Source organism: Nelumbo nucifera, chromosome 4 (genome assembly GCF_055504915.1).
Source record: "Nelumbo nucifera cultivar China Antique chromosome 4, China Antique-T2T, whole genome shotgun sequence".
NCBI lineage: Eukaryota > Viridiplantae > Streptophyta > Magnoliopsida > Proteales > Nelumbonaceae > Nelumbo > Nelumbo nucifera.
In genome coordinates, this window is record NC_142652.1 from 17,640,295 (window position 1) to 17,657,306 (window position 17,012).

Here is a 17,012-nt window from a genome sequence, read left to right on the forward strand (position 1 = left end):
TTGCCATGTGTTAAAAAGTTGGAACACCTCCCCATGAATGGAGTTCAGATTTGTGTCCCACCACGGGGTGTCCCACAACGTCCAACAGCGCATCAGCGCCTTGTATTGGGAACATTTCCCGATGATGATATCATTGGATCTGATATTATCATCAGGAGATATTCCTCATACACGACGGGGATGCGCTGTGGGACATTGTGGGGCGCAGATGTGAACTCCCATGAACGGTGACAAGTGGGTAGGGATGTGGGAAGAATTGATAAGTAAGAGATTCCGAGATCCCAACTCTTTATTATATAACTTTTATGTGTATGAGAGAGATCGGCTACGGTACTCTCGCACAGTCGGAATATTCGAATTTAAAGAGATATAAAAAAGCTCGCATGCGAAGATTCCATTTAGCGAGCCCCGAAGAAGAGAAAGATTCCATTTCGCGACTCCAGAGAGCTTGGACACAGGATTTCATTGCTAGTATGAGATATTTCATTGTATGAACGGTGTGAGCACCGTCATGTGGGAGGACAAAATCGATTTCTGTATGAGATATTTAGCACGTGTAAGAATGGAAGTGCCGAGTGCGGGAAAACTGCAGGGGATCTCGAATCCGCCAGTTATACCGCTATTCTTTTGGTACTATACGATATTGATCCAACTTTTGACTATTTAAAAAAAAAGAAAGTAATCTTTTTTTTTTTTTTTATTCAAAAAAGTAATCCGATACTTGTAAACATATATCCATAACGTTTCACGTCGGTCAAATATCGGAGATGTAGTTCGTTTTGGGCGATTGAGTAAAACTGCAGTAGTCTAGTAGATCCCGACTCGGCCAATTATATTGATGTTTTTTGGTTGATTATTTAAAACAGAAAGTAATCCGCTACTTACATTACGTATACATACATTTATAGCATTCCATATCGGCCAAATATCGGATTTCTGGTTCGTTTCGGGCGATGGGCTCCTCATAAAGAGGAGCATCCTTGGTCGACAGGGTTTAATGATTCTCTCAGGAGGTTGCACTTTGAAGGGCGCGATCTCACCTTCCGTTTGAATCTCGTGGTTCTTTGAAATTAATTTCTAGTTACTTGCCCTTTCTCTTATTCCCGCGTTTTTCTTTCTTCCAATTAGTTGGTTGGTTTTGGAATTTCGGACGCTTCCCGATTCTCCCGCTCGTTTAACGACCGATTTTGCAGCTTGGCCGGTCATGCAATGTAAGCTATACATCTCTTCTTGCTTCTCTTTTATTTCTTTTTTTTTTTTTCATTTTTCTTTTACCTCTGTAATAATTTCTTCTCTTTGATGGGTCATGGGTTTATCGACATCGTCCCGTTTTATCGGCTCCGGAACTATGTAGTTTTTACTTTTTAGTTCGTTTTTCGATTTCCTCATCTGGGTTTTGTTTGTTTGGTGTTGTTTATTTTCTTCGTACGATCTTATGCCGTTTTGGTACACAGATTAGTTTTTGCAGAAGGTTAGGAGTCTACAAGTGGGAATCGTTTGGTTTTGTTTTTCTTTGATCCTCTGTATTTTTTTATTTTTTCCATCTGGGGCCCGGGCTTTGTAATTTGAACTTTGGTTTGTCATAGTTGCGCCTCTATTGTTTTTATGATCTCGGTTACATTTCTAGCAGCATATGAGTGTTGTCAATAAGTGCTTTTGATCTTTTCTTTTTTGCTGAGGACAAATTGCCCTGAGTTGCCTTCTTCCCTTTTGACTTTGTAATCTGGTTTTAATTTTGATGTTAAACAAAATTTTCTGAGAATACAAGATGTTGAGAATAGATGCTTCCATTGTATTTTTTTCCAGAGATTTCTGTCGATTCAAATTTAAAATGGATTAACGGGGGAAGCATGAGGAAAGGGATGTTTCGTAGCTAGTATTCGTATTTCAGGGGATCAGAAAGTTTAGGTCGATTGGAAAGAGATAAGTGGTTACAGGGTTTGAGTGAAAATCTGTAAGATGGGGAGGGTTAAGCTAAAGATAAAGAGATTGGAGAATACAAGTGGCCGACAAATAACCTATTCGAAACGGAGGACTGGAATCTTGAAGAAGGCTAGGGAGTTATCCATATTGTGTGACATAGACATTGCCCTTCTCATGTTTTCACCATCCGGCAAGCCTACATTATGCCTTGGAGAGCGCAGGTACTTAGCTTTTTCTTCTTAGTGTACCTATTATTATGTGCAAAAATTTCTCTGATAAGTTTAGTCATGGTATCAATAATTTGGCTATTATCTAGATTTACTATTCAAGTGTGTAATATCTAATATGGCTTAAACAACAAATAGATTAGGGTACAAATGTGATAGAGAAAACCTGATCATTTCATTACTGACTGCATGTCTGATCAAAATTGGTGTGTGTTTACTCACTATTGACATGCATAATTCATAATAGTAATGGCCAGATGGTTGTCATAGTGTCCAAAGAGGTAACATGAAGCAAGTTTAGACAGCATTACAGATGTTCACCTTATGTCCTTACCTCAGAGCAAGAAACAGAGGAGAAAATTTGCACTAGGTCATAAATGATTTGAAGGAAGTGGCAAGGGCAAGTAAATTGTTCTTCGGGGGGGGGGGGGGCGCTTTTCTTAATTCTTAAGTGTGGTTTATATTGTTTATCCATATAAAATATTTTCTTTAATTTGCTTATAAACCCTTTGTAAAATATATATATTCCATTGATATATCTGCAGTTAGGCTAACATAGAATGACTTTACAGCGGAAGGTTTGATTTAGTTGATAGAAATATCTCCTTGTATTTTGCTTTTGGATCTGAATATATTTCTGGTGCCAAGAAATACCAATATATTTCTGATTATTGGCAGTGCATAAGACAAGTCCTTCTAAGCCATGGTTAACATTCAAATAGATTTTTAATAGTGATATTTTGTACATTTTAAGGTTACATGATTGTTTTCTTCCATGTGTAATAGATATTTGTGTTCGTAGACAGACACACCTCTGTTTAAGTGTAATGTTCTCAAATAGCCATGAAAATTTTCACCATCATCCTTTTCTTTTCATTTTCATGACTAACTGGTTTCATTTCTATGCAATGCATGCATATATTTGTCCTCATTTATTATTATTAGGATTAGGATTAAATTTTCCTATTTTTATAATTCTTGTCTTCCCCATATTATTTTCAGTAATATTGAAGAGGTTATCGCAAAGTTTGCTCAATTAACTCCACAGGAAAGGGCAAAAAGGTGCTCTCAGTTTTATTTTTCAATTATAACTTGTTACTTCCTTCAGTTCAGGTTTAGATATGAATGTAACTATTATGTAATAGTTTTTCATTGGATTGAAACAGGAAGTTGGAGAGTCTCGAAGTAAGCTAGTCTTTCATGATATATTCTTCTACTACAGGCTTCATTTTCTTGCCTTTTTATATTAAGTAGGGATTTGAACCATTAATGCTGCATGTTCATACAACATTCTCATGGTTTCTTTGAGAGTATAGGCATTAAAGAAAACATTTAAGAAGTTGGATCATGAAGTGAACATACAAGACTTTTTGGGTGCAAGGTATGTGCTAATATTTGTGAATTTGGTGTTTTTTCCATCTTAACTTCTCCTTTACCTGACATTGCCTTTTTAAGAAAATGAAAATGATATTTTCCTTTTCTTTTTGTTGCAGTACTCAAACGGTCGAGGTATGCAACACAAATCAGCAAATATTAACGACCTTCTTGATCTTTTTATTAATCAAATTGTCATTCATGCCATTAACAATAACTTGTTATGTTTTGTCTAAATTTCTCTATGTAGGAATTGACCAACCAATCAAGGCTATTGCAAGCTCAACTTTCAGAACTACACAAGAGATTGAGGTGCATCTTCAACACCTTTTGTCTTTATTTTATTTTGCTCTTTCTGAGATATTATGCATTTATTCTATTTGGAACTTAAAAGCTATTTAACCATGTTTAGTTTGTGTTATCCTTTCTAATTGGTAAAATTATTCCATTAATTGGTCTCCCAACTGTTGTTTCATTTTGATGTAAGGGGCTTCCTTAGTTATATAAGGGCAGCCTAGTGCATGAGGCTCCTGCCAATGCGGGGTCTAGGGAGGGACAGATGTATGCAGCCTTACCCTTGCACATACAAGGAGGCTTCCTTAGTTATATATGAACTTCAAATCCTTGAAAAATCAGTGAGTTGTCCAATAATAAGGCATACAATTCTGACTACCTTATACTATCTGTTGTATAAGTGATTATGGATTTTCCTTTTTCTTTTTTCTTTTCTTTTTTCCTGATAGGTAACTGAATAATGGAATTTTTCCTCCTGAAAACTTAAGTTTTGTTTTCAGTTTTTCAAGATATTTAAATGTGAAGAAATTTATGTCTTCTATGAATCCAATGGTTTCTGATATCGATCAAGAGTGAAGTAGAGAAGAGAGGAGAAGAAGAAGAAGAAGAAGAAGAGAGAAGAGAAGGAAGATTGAGATCAAAAAAGTATGGCTGGCGGCGCCAGTCTTTGTATTTATATGTTAGGAGACAATATAAAAAATAAAAACATGAAAAGACAAACGTGCCCTTGCGACACATAACTAAGATTACATCACTCCCCCTCAAGTTGGGGCGTAGATATCAATCATCCCTAACTTGTCACAAAGATTATAGTGCCACATGGAGTTTAATCCTTTGGTAAGGATGTCTGCAAGTTGTTCCTCAGAGCTGATGTAGGGAGTGCAAACTTCTCCTTTTTCCAATTTTTCCTTGATGAAGTGTTTGTCAACCTCTATGTGTTTAGTTCTATAATGGAGAGCAGGATTGGCTGCAATGTTGATGGTAGTCTTATTGTCACAATAGAGTGACATAGGGTCATTGAGAGGAAAGCCCAATTCACCATTCTTTATCCATAAAAGTTCTACCACACCATGAGATATGACCCTGTATTCAGCTTCTACATCGATCTGACCACCACACTTTGTTTCTTACTCCAAGTAACAAGATTTCCCCCAACAAAGGCACAATAGCCACTAGTGGATTTTCTGTCATCCACAAAACCAGCTCAATCTGCATCAGTGTAAACCTCAACTCTCATATGCCCATGTTTTCCAAATAGGAATCCTGTCCCAGGGAATTTCTTCAAATATCTAAGAACTCTGTATGCTGCCTCCAAGTGTGTAGCCCTGGGAGTATGCATAAACCGACTAAGGACTCCCATTGCATACGCAATGTCAGGTCTTGTCATAGATAGGTAGAGAAGTCTGCCCACCAATCTTTGATACTGCTTTGTGTTTGCTATGGGCTCATCATTGCAATCCCCAAATCTGTGGTTTATATAGGAGTGTCAGCAAGTTTTGCTCCAAGCTTCCCGATATCTTTCATGAGATTGAGAACATATTTCCTCTGGGAGATGAAGATACCCTGATTAGAGCGGGCAACGTCAATTCCAAGGAAATAACGTAAAGGCCCCAAATCCTTCACTGAAAACTAAGTGGCCAAGAATCTCTTCAATCTTTGTATCTCTAAGTCTCAATCATCGGTGATAATAATGTCATCGACATACAAAATTAAAGCTGTCATTCTTCCTTGTTTTCTCTTCAAAAAGCATGTGTGATCATACTGGCACTGTTTAAAGCCCATCTGTTGAATTGCCTTGTGGAACGTACTGAACCAGGCCCTTGGAGACTGTTTTAAGCCATACAGAGATTTCTTTAGTCTACAGACTTTCTACTCATTTTCCTTAGCACAAAAACCTGGAGGTTGGGTCATATACACTTCTTCTTCCAAGTCACCATTCAAAATGGCATTTTTAATGTCCAGCTGATGAAGCTCCCAATCTAGGTTTGTTGCTAAAAAAAGAACTCGAATAGAGTTCATTTTTGCTATAGGTGCAAAGGTTTCCACATAATCAACTCCATACACTTGTGAAAAACCTTTTGCAACTAGTCGGGCCTTGTACCTCTCCACTATGCCATCTGCCTTATGTTTCATAGAGAATACCCATTTGCACCCCACAGGTTCCTTTCCCTCATGAAGATCTACCAACTCCCACGTGCCATTTTTGTGAAGGGCATTGATCTCCTCCATTGCATCTGCCCACTTAGGAACAAGTAAAGCTTCTACAACACTCTTAGGAAGGGAAACACTATCAATAGCAGGGAGGAGAGCACAGAAAGAGGGTGAAACATTCTCATAGGATAAGGAAAGAGCCATTGGGTGGTGTGTGGTGCGTGATTTGACACCTTTTCCTCTAAGCAATAGGAAGACCTAGATCACAATTAGAAGTATCAATATTAATGGGTTCAGGGACATTAATCGGAACAATAGTACTTGGACACGGTGATGGATTCAATCCCTGAGAGTCCGATGGCATAGGTTGCATAGCTTCAGGATGCTCTGTGTCTATTGAACTTTGTTGATCCCGACTTTGACTTTTGTACCACTCTATCTATGAAAGACCCGAAATGGAGGAGGGTCAGGAGGAGAAGGCAACAAAACCTGTCTTTGTTTCTCCTCACTTGGACTCTCCCCCTGAGGAGAAGCAGGAAAGAAAGGCACATCTTCAAAGAAAGAAACATCCATGGATACAAAGTACTTTTTGGAAATAAGGTCAAAGCAATGATAACCCTTTTGGGAAAGGGAGTAGCCAAGGAAAACACAAATAATGGATTTGGGATCTAGCTTACCACGGGTAGGAGACAAATCATGGACAAAACACATATAACCAAAGACACGCATAGGGATAGGAAACAATGGAGCTGTAGGGAAGATGAGCTGACAAGGGGACTTGTACTCCAAGAGATGAGATGGCATCCGATTGATAAAATAAGCCACAGTAATAGCAGCACCCACCCAGAACCTTTTGGGAACATTCATGTGTATCAACAACCTCGAGCAACTTCTAGAAGATGACGATTCTTTCTCTCTGCAACCCCATTCTGTTGAAGGGTTCTAGCACAGGAGCTACGATGAATAGAGCCACAAGTTTCAAAAAATTCTGTGAGGTCACCATGAAAATACTCTTGGGCATTGTCTGATTGGAAAATTCGAATCTCTGTTTCAAATTGTATGTATACCATACGTTGGAAGGCTTTCACAGGTTTAGGAACTTCGTCTCGAGAGTGCATAAGGTACACCCACGTATATTGAGAGAAGTTGTCAATGAAAGATATGAAGTATCTGTATCCATTCTTTGTTGGAATATTTATAGGTCCCCAAACATTAGAATACACAATGGAAAAAGAAACATATGATCTTATCTATCAAAAAAAAAAAAAGAAACATCTGATCTTTTATTACGTAAAGAAAATGAAGTTCTACAATGCTTGCTTAGCTGATACACTTGACATTGAAAATCATTAACTGACATAGACTTGAACAATTCTAGAAACAGGTACTTCAAAGACTCAAAGGACAAATGACCCAAATGATTGTGCCACAAAGTAACCTGACTCTTATTTGACTGACTCAAAGACTCTGAGCATGGCCAACTTTCTTCTCCAGCACATAGAGACCATTCACCGTGTTCTCTTTACCAATCGTCCTCCCGGAGGCCAAATCATGAAAGACACAAGATTGAGGAAAAAAGGTTATTGAGTAGTTCAAAGAGTGTGTAATGCTACTAATAGATAGCAAATTAATAGGTAGTTTTGGAACGTGTAGAACATTTGATAGAGGTAAGCCAAATGGCAAAGATGTAGATCCTCAATCAGCAATGGAGGAGAAGGATCCATCAGGTAAGCTCACTCTATCTTTGCCAGAAAGAAGGGTGTATGATTGGAAAAAGGTTGACTTACCAGTCATGTGATTGGAAGCACCAGAATCAATAATCCATGGAGATTCAGAGGTATTAGTTGACACATGGAATGTAGAAGGTAAGTTACTTGAGGAAGAAGCAAAAGAGGTTGAAGGAGTGGGTCCAGAATTTGCTTGTGTGAGAGCCCTACCATATTGCTTCAAATGGTCACGAAAGGCAATGATAATATCTTCCTTGAGATCAGACCTAGGGGGGCAATCCTGAGAGTTCACAATAGTTCCTCCACTTTGTGACTCATGAGATGCCAAGTTAGTCGAGGTGAACCTCTTTTGATTTGGTTTCTTGTTCTGTTCCTGTGCTGATTTCTTATTTAGGTCTTGTGCTCGCTTTGGCTTACCATGCATGTCTCCCGTGTGTGTCGGGATTTCTGACAATGAGTGCACCATAGTTTATCTTTATCATCAACCATTTTCTGACCATCTCCCTTTCTTGCTGAATTGGTATTACCTCTTGTGGCTAAAGCAATGGTCTCCCCCTCGGGGGGATTCATGGCAGATTTTTTACTTTCCTTGAATTGAACCAGTGCATACACCTCTTGGACAGAAGGAAGATCCTTGCTGCCCAAAATTTGAACTCGAATGGGTTCATATATGGGATTAAGCCCTAACAAAAAAGCAAACACCCGCTGCTGTGACACTAACTGTTTGTAGGCTTTGGCATCCTTTTCATTCTCCCAATCAATGTTCTGATAGTAATCTAACTCTTTCTAGATAGATGTGAGGGCAGAATAGTAGGTGGATAAGCTTCTTTCCCCTTGTTTACATGTTGCAGACTTGGCTTGCAATTGATAGATTCTAGCATAGTGTCTCTGCTCGGAGTAAGTTGACCTTGCTTGTTCCCATATTTCCTTGGCAGTCTCAACCCACATAAAGTTCTGCTTAACTGATGGTAGCATAGTAGTCAAAAGCCAAGACATAATCATGCAGTTTTCTTGGTCCCACTTAGTATATTCAGCAGTACCAATCCTAGGTTCCTTCACTTTTCCATTGATATACCTTGCCTTACCCCGGGCTGTGATGTACAGCCGCATCTCCTTAGATCATGTCAAATAATTTCTGCTATCTAAGGGAGTAATGGTCGTTGGAAAGCTCATAGAGTCAAGACTGCTGTTCATTCCTCCTTGGTTGAAAGAAATTCCAGAGGTTGAAGAGTCTTCAGAGGCCATAGCAAAGGCTGCTATAGAAGTTTCAGACCTACAACCCTTCTCCCGCATTCCACACACTCACAAACACACAACCCTCACTGTAAGGTTCAAAATCAAATTGCAGTCACAGTAACACAGCACCTGCTGTCACAGATTTACAGGTCTAACTGACCTCACAAGGGCTAGTTTAAGCCACACATAACATCTACAATTCTGCTGATGTATCTCTCCATCTGAACCGGGTCACACATGACCTACACAGGTTCTTCACCCACACAGTTTTGAATCACCGACTCAAAGGAGGTTATTAAACAAGCCTACACCATTTGGCTAGGGCAGATTTTAGGATGTTCTCGGTAACAATACCAAGAACTAATGAAAAAAAACTTCAGTCTAGGTTCCTGATCAGTTCGACTGACTTTTAGAAGTTACAGTCCAGAAAAGAATAGGAGAGAAGAAGAAAAGCAACCACTGACCTCTAGAAAAGCTCAGTCAATCATCTGCCAATCTCTGAGAGAGATTTTCTTTTCAGTTTCTGTTTAAAAAAGGATAGAATAGGGTCCACCAACAATTATCAGTGCAAGGTCAAACTTGTTTTCCCCATTCTCAGTCCAGGTATGTGATTGGTAAGACCTTCGATCAGATAAGATGCCTTTTACAGCGTGCTGTCCTGCTAAGGTACCATGGTTTCGATCAAGAGTGAAGTAGAGAAGAGAGGAGAAGAAGAAGAAGAAAGAAGAGAGAAGAGAAGGAAGATTGAGGCCAAAAAAGTATGGCTGGCGGCACCAGTCTTTGTATTTATATGTTAGGGCAACAATATAAAAAAAACATGAAAAGACAAAAGTGCCCTTGCAGCACATAACTAAGATTACATCAGTTTCCAATAATTTTAATATAAAAAGTAAAATACTTATGATTTTTTATAGGAGTAATAAACAGCATAAAAGTCTAATATATTAAAAGTCTCTAAATATTAAGTGTAAAAGGTGAAAGCCTTATATGTCAATAAAATCTTCAGCATTCTTATTGATCCAAAAGAACGGTGAAGGATGAAAGTTCAAGTAGATTTTTTATGCAGCACACATTTTGATGTGGACGCGGCAGTAGCAGCAGTAATTTAGTGCAGCAACAACAGTAATTTAGTGTTCTCAGCAGCAGCAATTTAGTGTTCTCATCCTATCTTATCTATTCAGTATTCTTACCTTATCTGCTTTCAGTAGCAGGGATTAGTAGGAGTCTTATCTATTCAGTTATCTTATCTTATCAGTTCAGTAGGATAGATTAAGGGAGTCTTATCTTATCTAATTACAGTTCTTATCTTATCTTATCAGTTCAGTAGGATAGATTAAGGAAGTCTTATCTTATCTTATCAGTTTAATAGGATAGAGTAGTAGATTAGCAAGGAGTCTTCCTAAAAGTAGGATTCTACCTCTTGTAATCTCCTATTTAAGGAGCTGATATTATTCAATAAACATATCGAAAATTTCAGTCAAGAAAGAGAGCAAGGAGAGTTAGGTGATCTCTTGAACAAATCACCATTAGGGCGCCAAGATAGGTTCATCAAGAGCAGGGAGGAACAAGGGAAAACAGGAGGTTTTCCCCGTGGACCGACCCGTGACGAGATCCTATTCCTGGCCCCATAACACATTTCTTAGAGCAATTTTAAAAAGTAAACCATCTAAAAGTTGTATTTTAAGGGTAGTAGCATTACTCTCTCCCTTGCAAATGGTCTCATTTTTAAGCCCAGCATGCCACCCATTTTCTTGCATTTTACATTTGATCAAACTCCATCTATACTGTGCCATTTCCTTTGGCCATGCAAAGTTCTTGTAAGACTTTCAAGTTTCCTCATTTTCAAGGGTAGTTAGAACAAAAGTATAATCAATAGCAAGAGTTGGTTTTGCTAAAATTAATTCAATAAATATCCTTATTATCTTCTAAACTGAAATTGATCTGTTAATGTGTTCAAGTAGATGTGGATAAAGTTAGCCTGAGTTGGTGTAGGTGATCCTTAATGGAATCTTTTTTTTGACGAGAATTCTGTAAACGATTTCCAATGCATCATCATGCTTTATTGTTCATCTTTCTGTGAAAATTTTACCATTTTCTTTTTATATTATTTAGAACTTTAAAATACCTTTTTGTATGTGCCATTTTGCATGCATATTAACAAAACACAGGTTTTAATTGATCATTGTCATGGTAACATTGTTCAACTTTTCATTTTCTTCAGCTATTGGACTAATCCAGATAAAATCGAACACATAGAACATCTGAGGGCAATGGAAGATTCCCTCAAAGAATCACTTAACCAAATTAGAACTCATAAGGTATGACTTTTATTCTATACTTTAGGTGTCTTTTTACAAAGATGTATTTTCATGTCACATTTCTAGCACCCTTTGGAGACTATATTCAATTCTTAAAGAATTTAAGATTATACCATAATTTTTATGACCATTTAGTCTTACACTCATTAATTTTAACAATTTCCACAATCTTTTGTCAGACAGTATCCTTATATGATGTAGTGCTCATTAGTTAGTACTACTTGGATTCGTTAAAAAAATAGGTAGTACTACTTGGCAAGGTAGTACTGTATTGAGGCACTTATGCTATCTACTTATCTGACCTCTGTCCTGATGCATTTCTGCCCAAGGATTAAAACATTGATGCATATCGTATCCATATTGCTGCACCCAGATACACATGGATATCAGTATTGGGTGTATTGATATTTTAATCCTTGCCCCTGCTGTCCATGTGAGTCAATAACGGATCTGGAAAATACTTGATAGGCCCGCCAAGTGATATATGGCTCTATATTTGGTTCCTTTGATGATTGTATTGTATTGACAAAGTTTACTTCCATTTGGCAGGAAAATTTTGGAAAACAGCTTATCTCACTGGATTGCAGTAGCCAAGTATGAATTATTCTACCCATGTTGTAATTTGCTTATTGTTGCATAATGATAAAAGTTTTGTAAGTTCCTTTTGGGTAATTGTCTTAAATGTAGTATTTCAATATTGTAGTTCCAGAATGAAATGCATCTACCCTTGGGAATGAGCAGTGAGCCACAAGCACAATCCATTTCATGGCTTCCTGGCAATGATAGTCAACATATAATGTTACCAGAGGATCCCAACTTGCTGTCTCAAAGGTGAGTGATCTGCCCATATTAAGTTGTAAATAACTAATTCAACACTTTCTAATTGCCCAACTTGGTTGGAACCAGCTGCATTGGTTTCATAGGTGTCGTCATCATCATCTAAGCCTTGTGCCAACTGCTGAGGTGTCAGCTAAGTACAAAGCCTTTCTGCTTTGAGAAGTGCTAAGAAACTTTCATGCATGAACTATAATTATGTTTTCCAAACAAAATTGGAACATCATCTCATCTAAAGTGAAGTGTTTTTTCTGATAATTATCTAAAGTGAAGTTATTCCACTCTGCTGTACCCCATTATAGGATTTAATTACAGTCTGTGGAAGTATCTGTGCTGATTCAACACTTATTAAAGGGACCTGATCTTTATGTTTTCTCTGGATTGATTCCTGTCACTTATGTTTGACTTCCAAAGAAGTTTGATCTTACAATGTAGAAGTGAAAGAAACCAGCCAGCTTTGCTCCAATGCTTGTTGGGGCAACTTAATTTATATTGAAGAGCAATGATTAGTTGTTAATATAATATGGTAGATGCTAGTGTCACAGGCTTGGCTGTCACAGTCCCCTTAAATCACAAAAGGCCAAGAAGTAACACTCCATAAACCCCTGTATTTGCACACAAACCCTGCTTATGTCTTGTCTTCTTGTGATTTGAGGTATCTGTGATGAACAAGGACCATGATGTTAGCTTGCTCATAAATATGCATGTGTGTTTGTGCATTCGCTTCATTTAGTTTCTTTATTGTATGTATGTAGGTACTGAATTCATTTAATGTGTTTTGCCTTTAAATTTCTATAAGATCACACATCTTGTGCTAAATAATCAATATATGCACTACTAAACTGCATTTTCTGTATTGCTACTAAAACTATGTTATATTTTGTAAAACGATTTTGTTCCATTAATAGTAAGTTTATAACCATTCTAGTTTCTGTAGATGAGTGGAAGTTCTCTAGATAAGTTTGTGCCTAAAGAGGTTTTGGTTTTACTATTCAATGGCCATAATAATTAGGAAGGTTGTCTTTCCTAATGATAGACTACAGCTATCTTACAGCCTCTTCAAAATGGGCACTGGACCCATCTCAGACATTTGCAAAGGCTCTCTCTTGGTCAAATCTGTAGCATGTGAATAAAAAACTTTGGATTATTAAAATAAAATTCGGGAATTAACCATGAAATTGAAGTACTTGATAATTGATTATGATCAAATATTAAACAATTTTAATTATTTAGTGCTGTTTAATTTATGTTGGCTTCAAAGAAAATATTTTGATTTATGCTTCTATGTTTTATTTGCTTTCTGTTAAAAGTGTGTTCCATTATAAAATAAAATAAGGTAGATTATAAGAAACAAATATAAGAATTGAAGTGACTTGCCAAATCCCTGAATCCTACTTTTCAGGTTCACCGAATCAGGCATCTCTCTCTCTCTCTCTCTCTCTCTCTTTCTCTCTCACACACACACACACGCACACGTGTAAGAGCACATGCATGGCACACTACTTTTCAGGTTCATCCATTATCTTTAAGCCAACCTGCTTAATTTACTCAATTTCCTGTCTGGAATATTTTTCTGAACCAATTATTGGATATCCCTGCCAACTTGATATTTTTCCATAAGCCATTGAAAGCAAATTCACTGTGTTCCCCTAGAGATCTGGACTGCTCTACTGATGCTTCCATTCCAAGCTTTTCTACATACTTTACTGCGGTCAAACCAGAGGTTGATAGTTCAGGACAAGAAGGTGGAGCACTGGATGAGTTAAGCAGAAATGCATGCCTGAGGCTACAACTGGGTGGGCAATATCCATATCCACCATATGGATTTAATTTGCTAAGCGAGAAGAAATTCAAGACTGAAGTAGAAATGAGCTTACATGAAAACCCTGTTGATTATCAAGTTAATAGTGGCTTTGAGGCAGCTAGACCTGGGTATGACCCAAGCAATCGAAGCTGGGCTTCTTCTTCTGGCTCATGTTCCATTACCATGTTTGATGAGCATTCATACCCACAAGTAAGTGTTCTCATATTATGTTATGGCTTTGTTCAACTCCATATGATTTTCATTTTTATGGCACTATATGCTGAGAAGCTAAGAATTTATCTGGATACAGTTCATGGCAAAATGCTTTCTGGATGGATAGGATATCAATGTAGACAACAGGAAATTGAGACATAGTTTTCCACTTGCAGTGTCATATTTCTTTGTTTGTTAATATCTTCCATGTTTTTTTGCCACCAAGGCCGGTTGGAGATATTTACAATCTTAAGAACATCTGGGTTCAGAGAAAGCCTCAACCCCAAAATTTTAGTGCACTAGCTTTTATTTAAATTATTTATATCTTCAAATGGGATGATATATGACCATCAATTCAATGGATTTTTTTTTTCTCTTTTGATTTTTCTGGGCCAATGTCCAGGAAGACTTTCTAACATACAGATGAATGCAGCAAGTCTAATTATGGGGTCATCTGATCTATTAACTGTCAACATAGAAATTTATTAATTTGAAGATTATCATCTGATTTTTATTCCTATTCCTGCTACAACTGTTCTTGGTTTTTCTGTTAGCTAGGGACTGCCTCCCAGTTTTGAAGAAGCTGGCAATTGTTTTCAGCAACCAAACTGAATTTCAAAGCGATGTTAATGTTCCCTTTCTGATCAAGTTGGGTGGCCATAATGTGCATCTGCACCAAATCTTTTTGTATGCAAAATCCACAAAGATGATGCGGATGTACCAGTTCTGGATGTTGAACCAGTATCCTTAATGCAGGCGGTCCCATATGGTATGGTGCAAGTGTCATACATGTACATGACTTGCATTGTTCGGTTGCAAAAATGGAAGGGCAGCACCTATTCGATCATTTGAAATACCGAATCTGTAATACCTAATTGTTTGTATAGTATTAACCATATATGATTATAGGTTTTTCAATTCATCTTTTCCGTTTTCCCTTGACAATGTTACTCGTGACAAGGGGAGATTCTCCTTTATTCATTTCTCAGTAATCTGAGCTGTAAATTAAATTCATAGTAATAATGGTAATTCAGTTAAACACCTGTACTCATTCTTGATGGTTTTCCATGGGAATGCTTTTATTTTATTTTTCATCGTTAGAAATTCATGGGCATCTCATCCTTTGTTTCATTGTGTTAGGAAAGCCAATAATAAATGATCAAAGTGATGAATAATAAAGCCAAAGAAAATGTAGATTGAAATACAGTAATAATGTCTTCTCAGATCCCCTGTACATTGAAGGTTTCATTTTTCTACATTGAAGCTCATCTCATTTCACTCAGATCCCATAAACTCATGGTTACAAAAGATTAAAATACAGTCTCTGTATCCCATTCGATTTAGAATCCCCTGAGCGTTTGGACAATTGTGTTGTGCCACGGGTCAGAGAGATGCTGTAGAAGGTTGTCGAAGGGTCCTTTCCCGGTCACATTGTGTTGGACGACAAATCCCAAGAATGCCAACATCGCCAACCGCCCTGCAAATGAGATTCAGATAAGCCTAAAAATGTCAAGTAAAAAACTAGCAACTGTGGACTCAGTGGAAACCTCCAAGGTGATTTCCGCAGCTTAAAGTTAAATATATAAACTTGATGAATGATGGTGAGCATTAATGGTTTACCATTGGCGATCTCCTTCTCCTTGGCCTCCATGGTTGGCGCAAAATTGAGGGGGTTAAAGATGCCGCCGGGGTATCCAACTTCATTGGGAGGCAAGCTGTAGTTCTTGAAGATGGGATCTTGGTTCACACTTCCTGGGTTCTTTATGTCTTGCCACCTTCTGATCTCCACGTAGTGGAACAAGATGAACTCGATCACGAAGAGGGTCGAAGACGATGCAAAGTATTCAGCCTTCCCTGCGTCGTACCATGCTGGTACATTGATTATGCCTATCTTGGTGAAGATTTCGGGCAACAGCATTCCTGCGACACCCAACATGGCCCATCTCCCATTCACAAGCTCCGCCTGGACGAACCATTTCAAGTTCTCGGGGTCCTCTGCCAGTCCCAAAGGATCAAACCCGTTGTCGCCCGGGAGGCTGTCGTCAATCAAATAATTCACTTTTTAGTATAACAATAACAAAGCCACCATTGAGATATATAGAAAAGCCTGCATACGAAGACTGTAACAGAAAGATCTTTTCATTTACCTGCCATTAAGATACCCAGGCGAGGCCAAACCCGGCAACCACTCTCCCTTCTTGGCTTCGATCTTAAACGAACCGGGCGACGACGAAGCAGCCGTTTTGACCGAGATTTCCCTAGCGAGTTTGCCGGATGATCCAGTGAGGAACCTTGATCTTGATGTGCATGGCCGGAATACAGCTGAAGCTTGAGTTGTGACCGTCGCCATCGAAATTCCGGTAAATAACAAGCGGATCTCCGGAGGGGGGGAGTTGCAGTGGTGTAGGCTTTGGCTATTGAGAGTGTATTTTGTGTGTCCTTTTGTATTTCATTTCTACCATATTCTTGTGGTTCACATTCAGAGTTGGAAGCTGACGAGAATCCAACGGTCAGGATCTGGTGTAGGGTTAAACCGACCAATCAGAGCGTTGGATCCTTATCCTTAATTCCTTACTTATCTTGTTGCCATATCCACAAATCTATATCTTTCTTGCTGTTGGTCGGCAAAAAATCTTGCGGGTCCCACAAATCTTCGCGTAGCAAATTCTAGTCTTGTCCCACGTGGAATTTAGAAATCCAATCAACTCCAGACAAGTGGCTGGCTCAAAGCTTTCCTGTGGCTGTGGAAAATGATGTCTCTCTCTGTTTTGCTTACATCAATGTTTCATCATGTGACATATTTACCTACTGATGCTCCCCATCATCTTATCATCTTTGGCACCTGATCTAACGGTGGCACTATCATCAATATGATATAACCGTGTTATTTATCAAAATTCATTCATGTTTA

At 38.2% G+C, this 17,012-nt stretch overlaps 2 protein-coding genes across 4 annotated transcripts; one reads left to right on the top strand and one right to left on the bottom strand.

The window, feature by feature from the left end:
* The first annotated feature begins 995 nt into the window (after positions 1 to 995).
* LOC104598102 (agamous-like MADS-box protein AGL65) lies at positions 996 to 15,143 on the top strand. 3 transcript variants are annotated; one of them, XM_010260013.3, is made up of 12 exons: positions 996 to 1,211; positions 1,807 to 2,144; positions 3,153 to 3,212; positions 3,317 to 3,335; positions 3,467 to 3,531; positions 3,644 to 3,659; positions 3,775 to 3,836; positions 11,154 to 11,250; positions 11,800 to 11,844; positions 11,954 to 12,081; positions 13,738 to 14,098; positions 14,656 to 15,143. In XM_010260013.3, exons 2-12 carry the CDS (start codon positions 1,960 to 1,962, stop codon positions 14,677 to 14,679), a joined length of 1,062 nt encoding a protein of 353 aa, XP_010258315.1. In that variant the 5' UTR covers positions 996 to 1,211; positions 1,807 to 1,959; the 3' UTR covers positions 14,680 to 15,143. The 3 variants fall into 3 exon arrangements, with proteins under 3 accessions (XP_010258315.1, XP_010258314.1, XP_088760339.1); XM_010260012.3 differs by having other exon boundaries at positions 14,660 to 15,143; XM_088904213.1 differs by lacking the exon at positions 11,800 to 11,844 and having other exon boundaries at positions 14,660 to 15,143.
* A 126-nt stretch (positions 15,144 to 15,269) lies between these two features.
* LHCA4 (light-harvesting chlorophyll-protein complex I subunit A4) lies at positions 15,270 to 16,525 on the bottom strand. Its single transcript, XM_010260010.3, has 3 exons — positions 16,249 to 16,525; positions 15,722 to 16,137; positions 15,270 to 15,578 (listed from the first exon to the last, which is right to left on the bottom strand). Exons 1-3 carry the CDS (start codon positions 16,449 to 16,451, stop codon positions 15,442 to 15,444), a joined length of 756 nt encoding a protein of 251 aa, XP_010258312.1. The 5' UTR covers positions 16,452 to 16,525; the 3' UTR covers positions 15,270 to 15,441.
* Between the last annotated feature and the right edge of the window lie 487 nt (positions 16,526 to 17,012).

What these genes read in the sequence shown, in the direction of transcription:
- LHCA4 (XM_010260010.3), bottom strand. Translation starts at nt 16,451, where the DNA reads ATGGCGACGGTCACAACTCAAGCTTCAGCTGTATTCCGGCCATGCACA. An exon ending in CCTGGGTATCTTAATGGCAG is followed by an intron (nt 16,138 to 16,248) that starts GTAAATGAAAAG and finishes GATTGACGACAG; the next exon opens with CCTCCCGGGCGACAACGGGT. An exon ending in GGAGAAGGAGATCGCCAATG is followed by an intron (nt 15,579 to 15,721) that starts GTAAACCATTAA and finishes TCTCATTTGCAG; the next exon opens with GGCGGTTGGCGATGTTGGCA.
- LOC104598102 (XM_010260012.3), top strand. Translation starts at nt 1,960, where the DNA reads ATGGGGAGGGTTAAGCTAAAGATAAAGAGATTGGAGAATACAAGTGGC. An exon ending in GAACTACACAAGAGATTGAG is followed by an intron (nt 3,837 to 11,153) that starts GTGCATCTTCAA and finishes CATTTTCTTCAG; the next exon opens with CTATTGGACTAATCCAGATA. An exon ending in CACTGGATTGCAGTAGCCAA is followed by an intron (nt 11,845 to 11,953) that starts GTATGAATTATT and finishes TCAATATTGTAG; the next exon opens with TTCCAGAATGAAATGCATCT.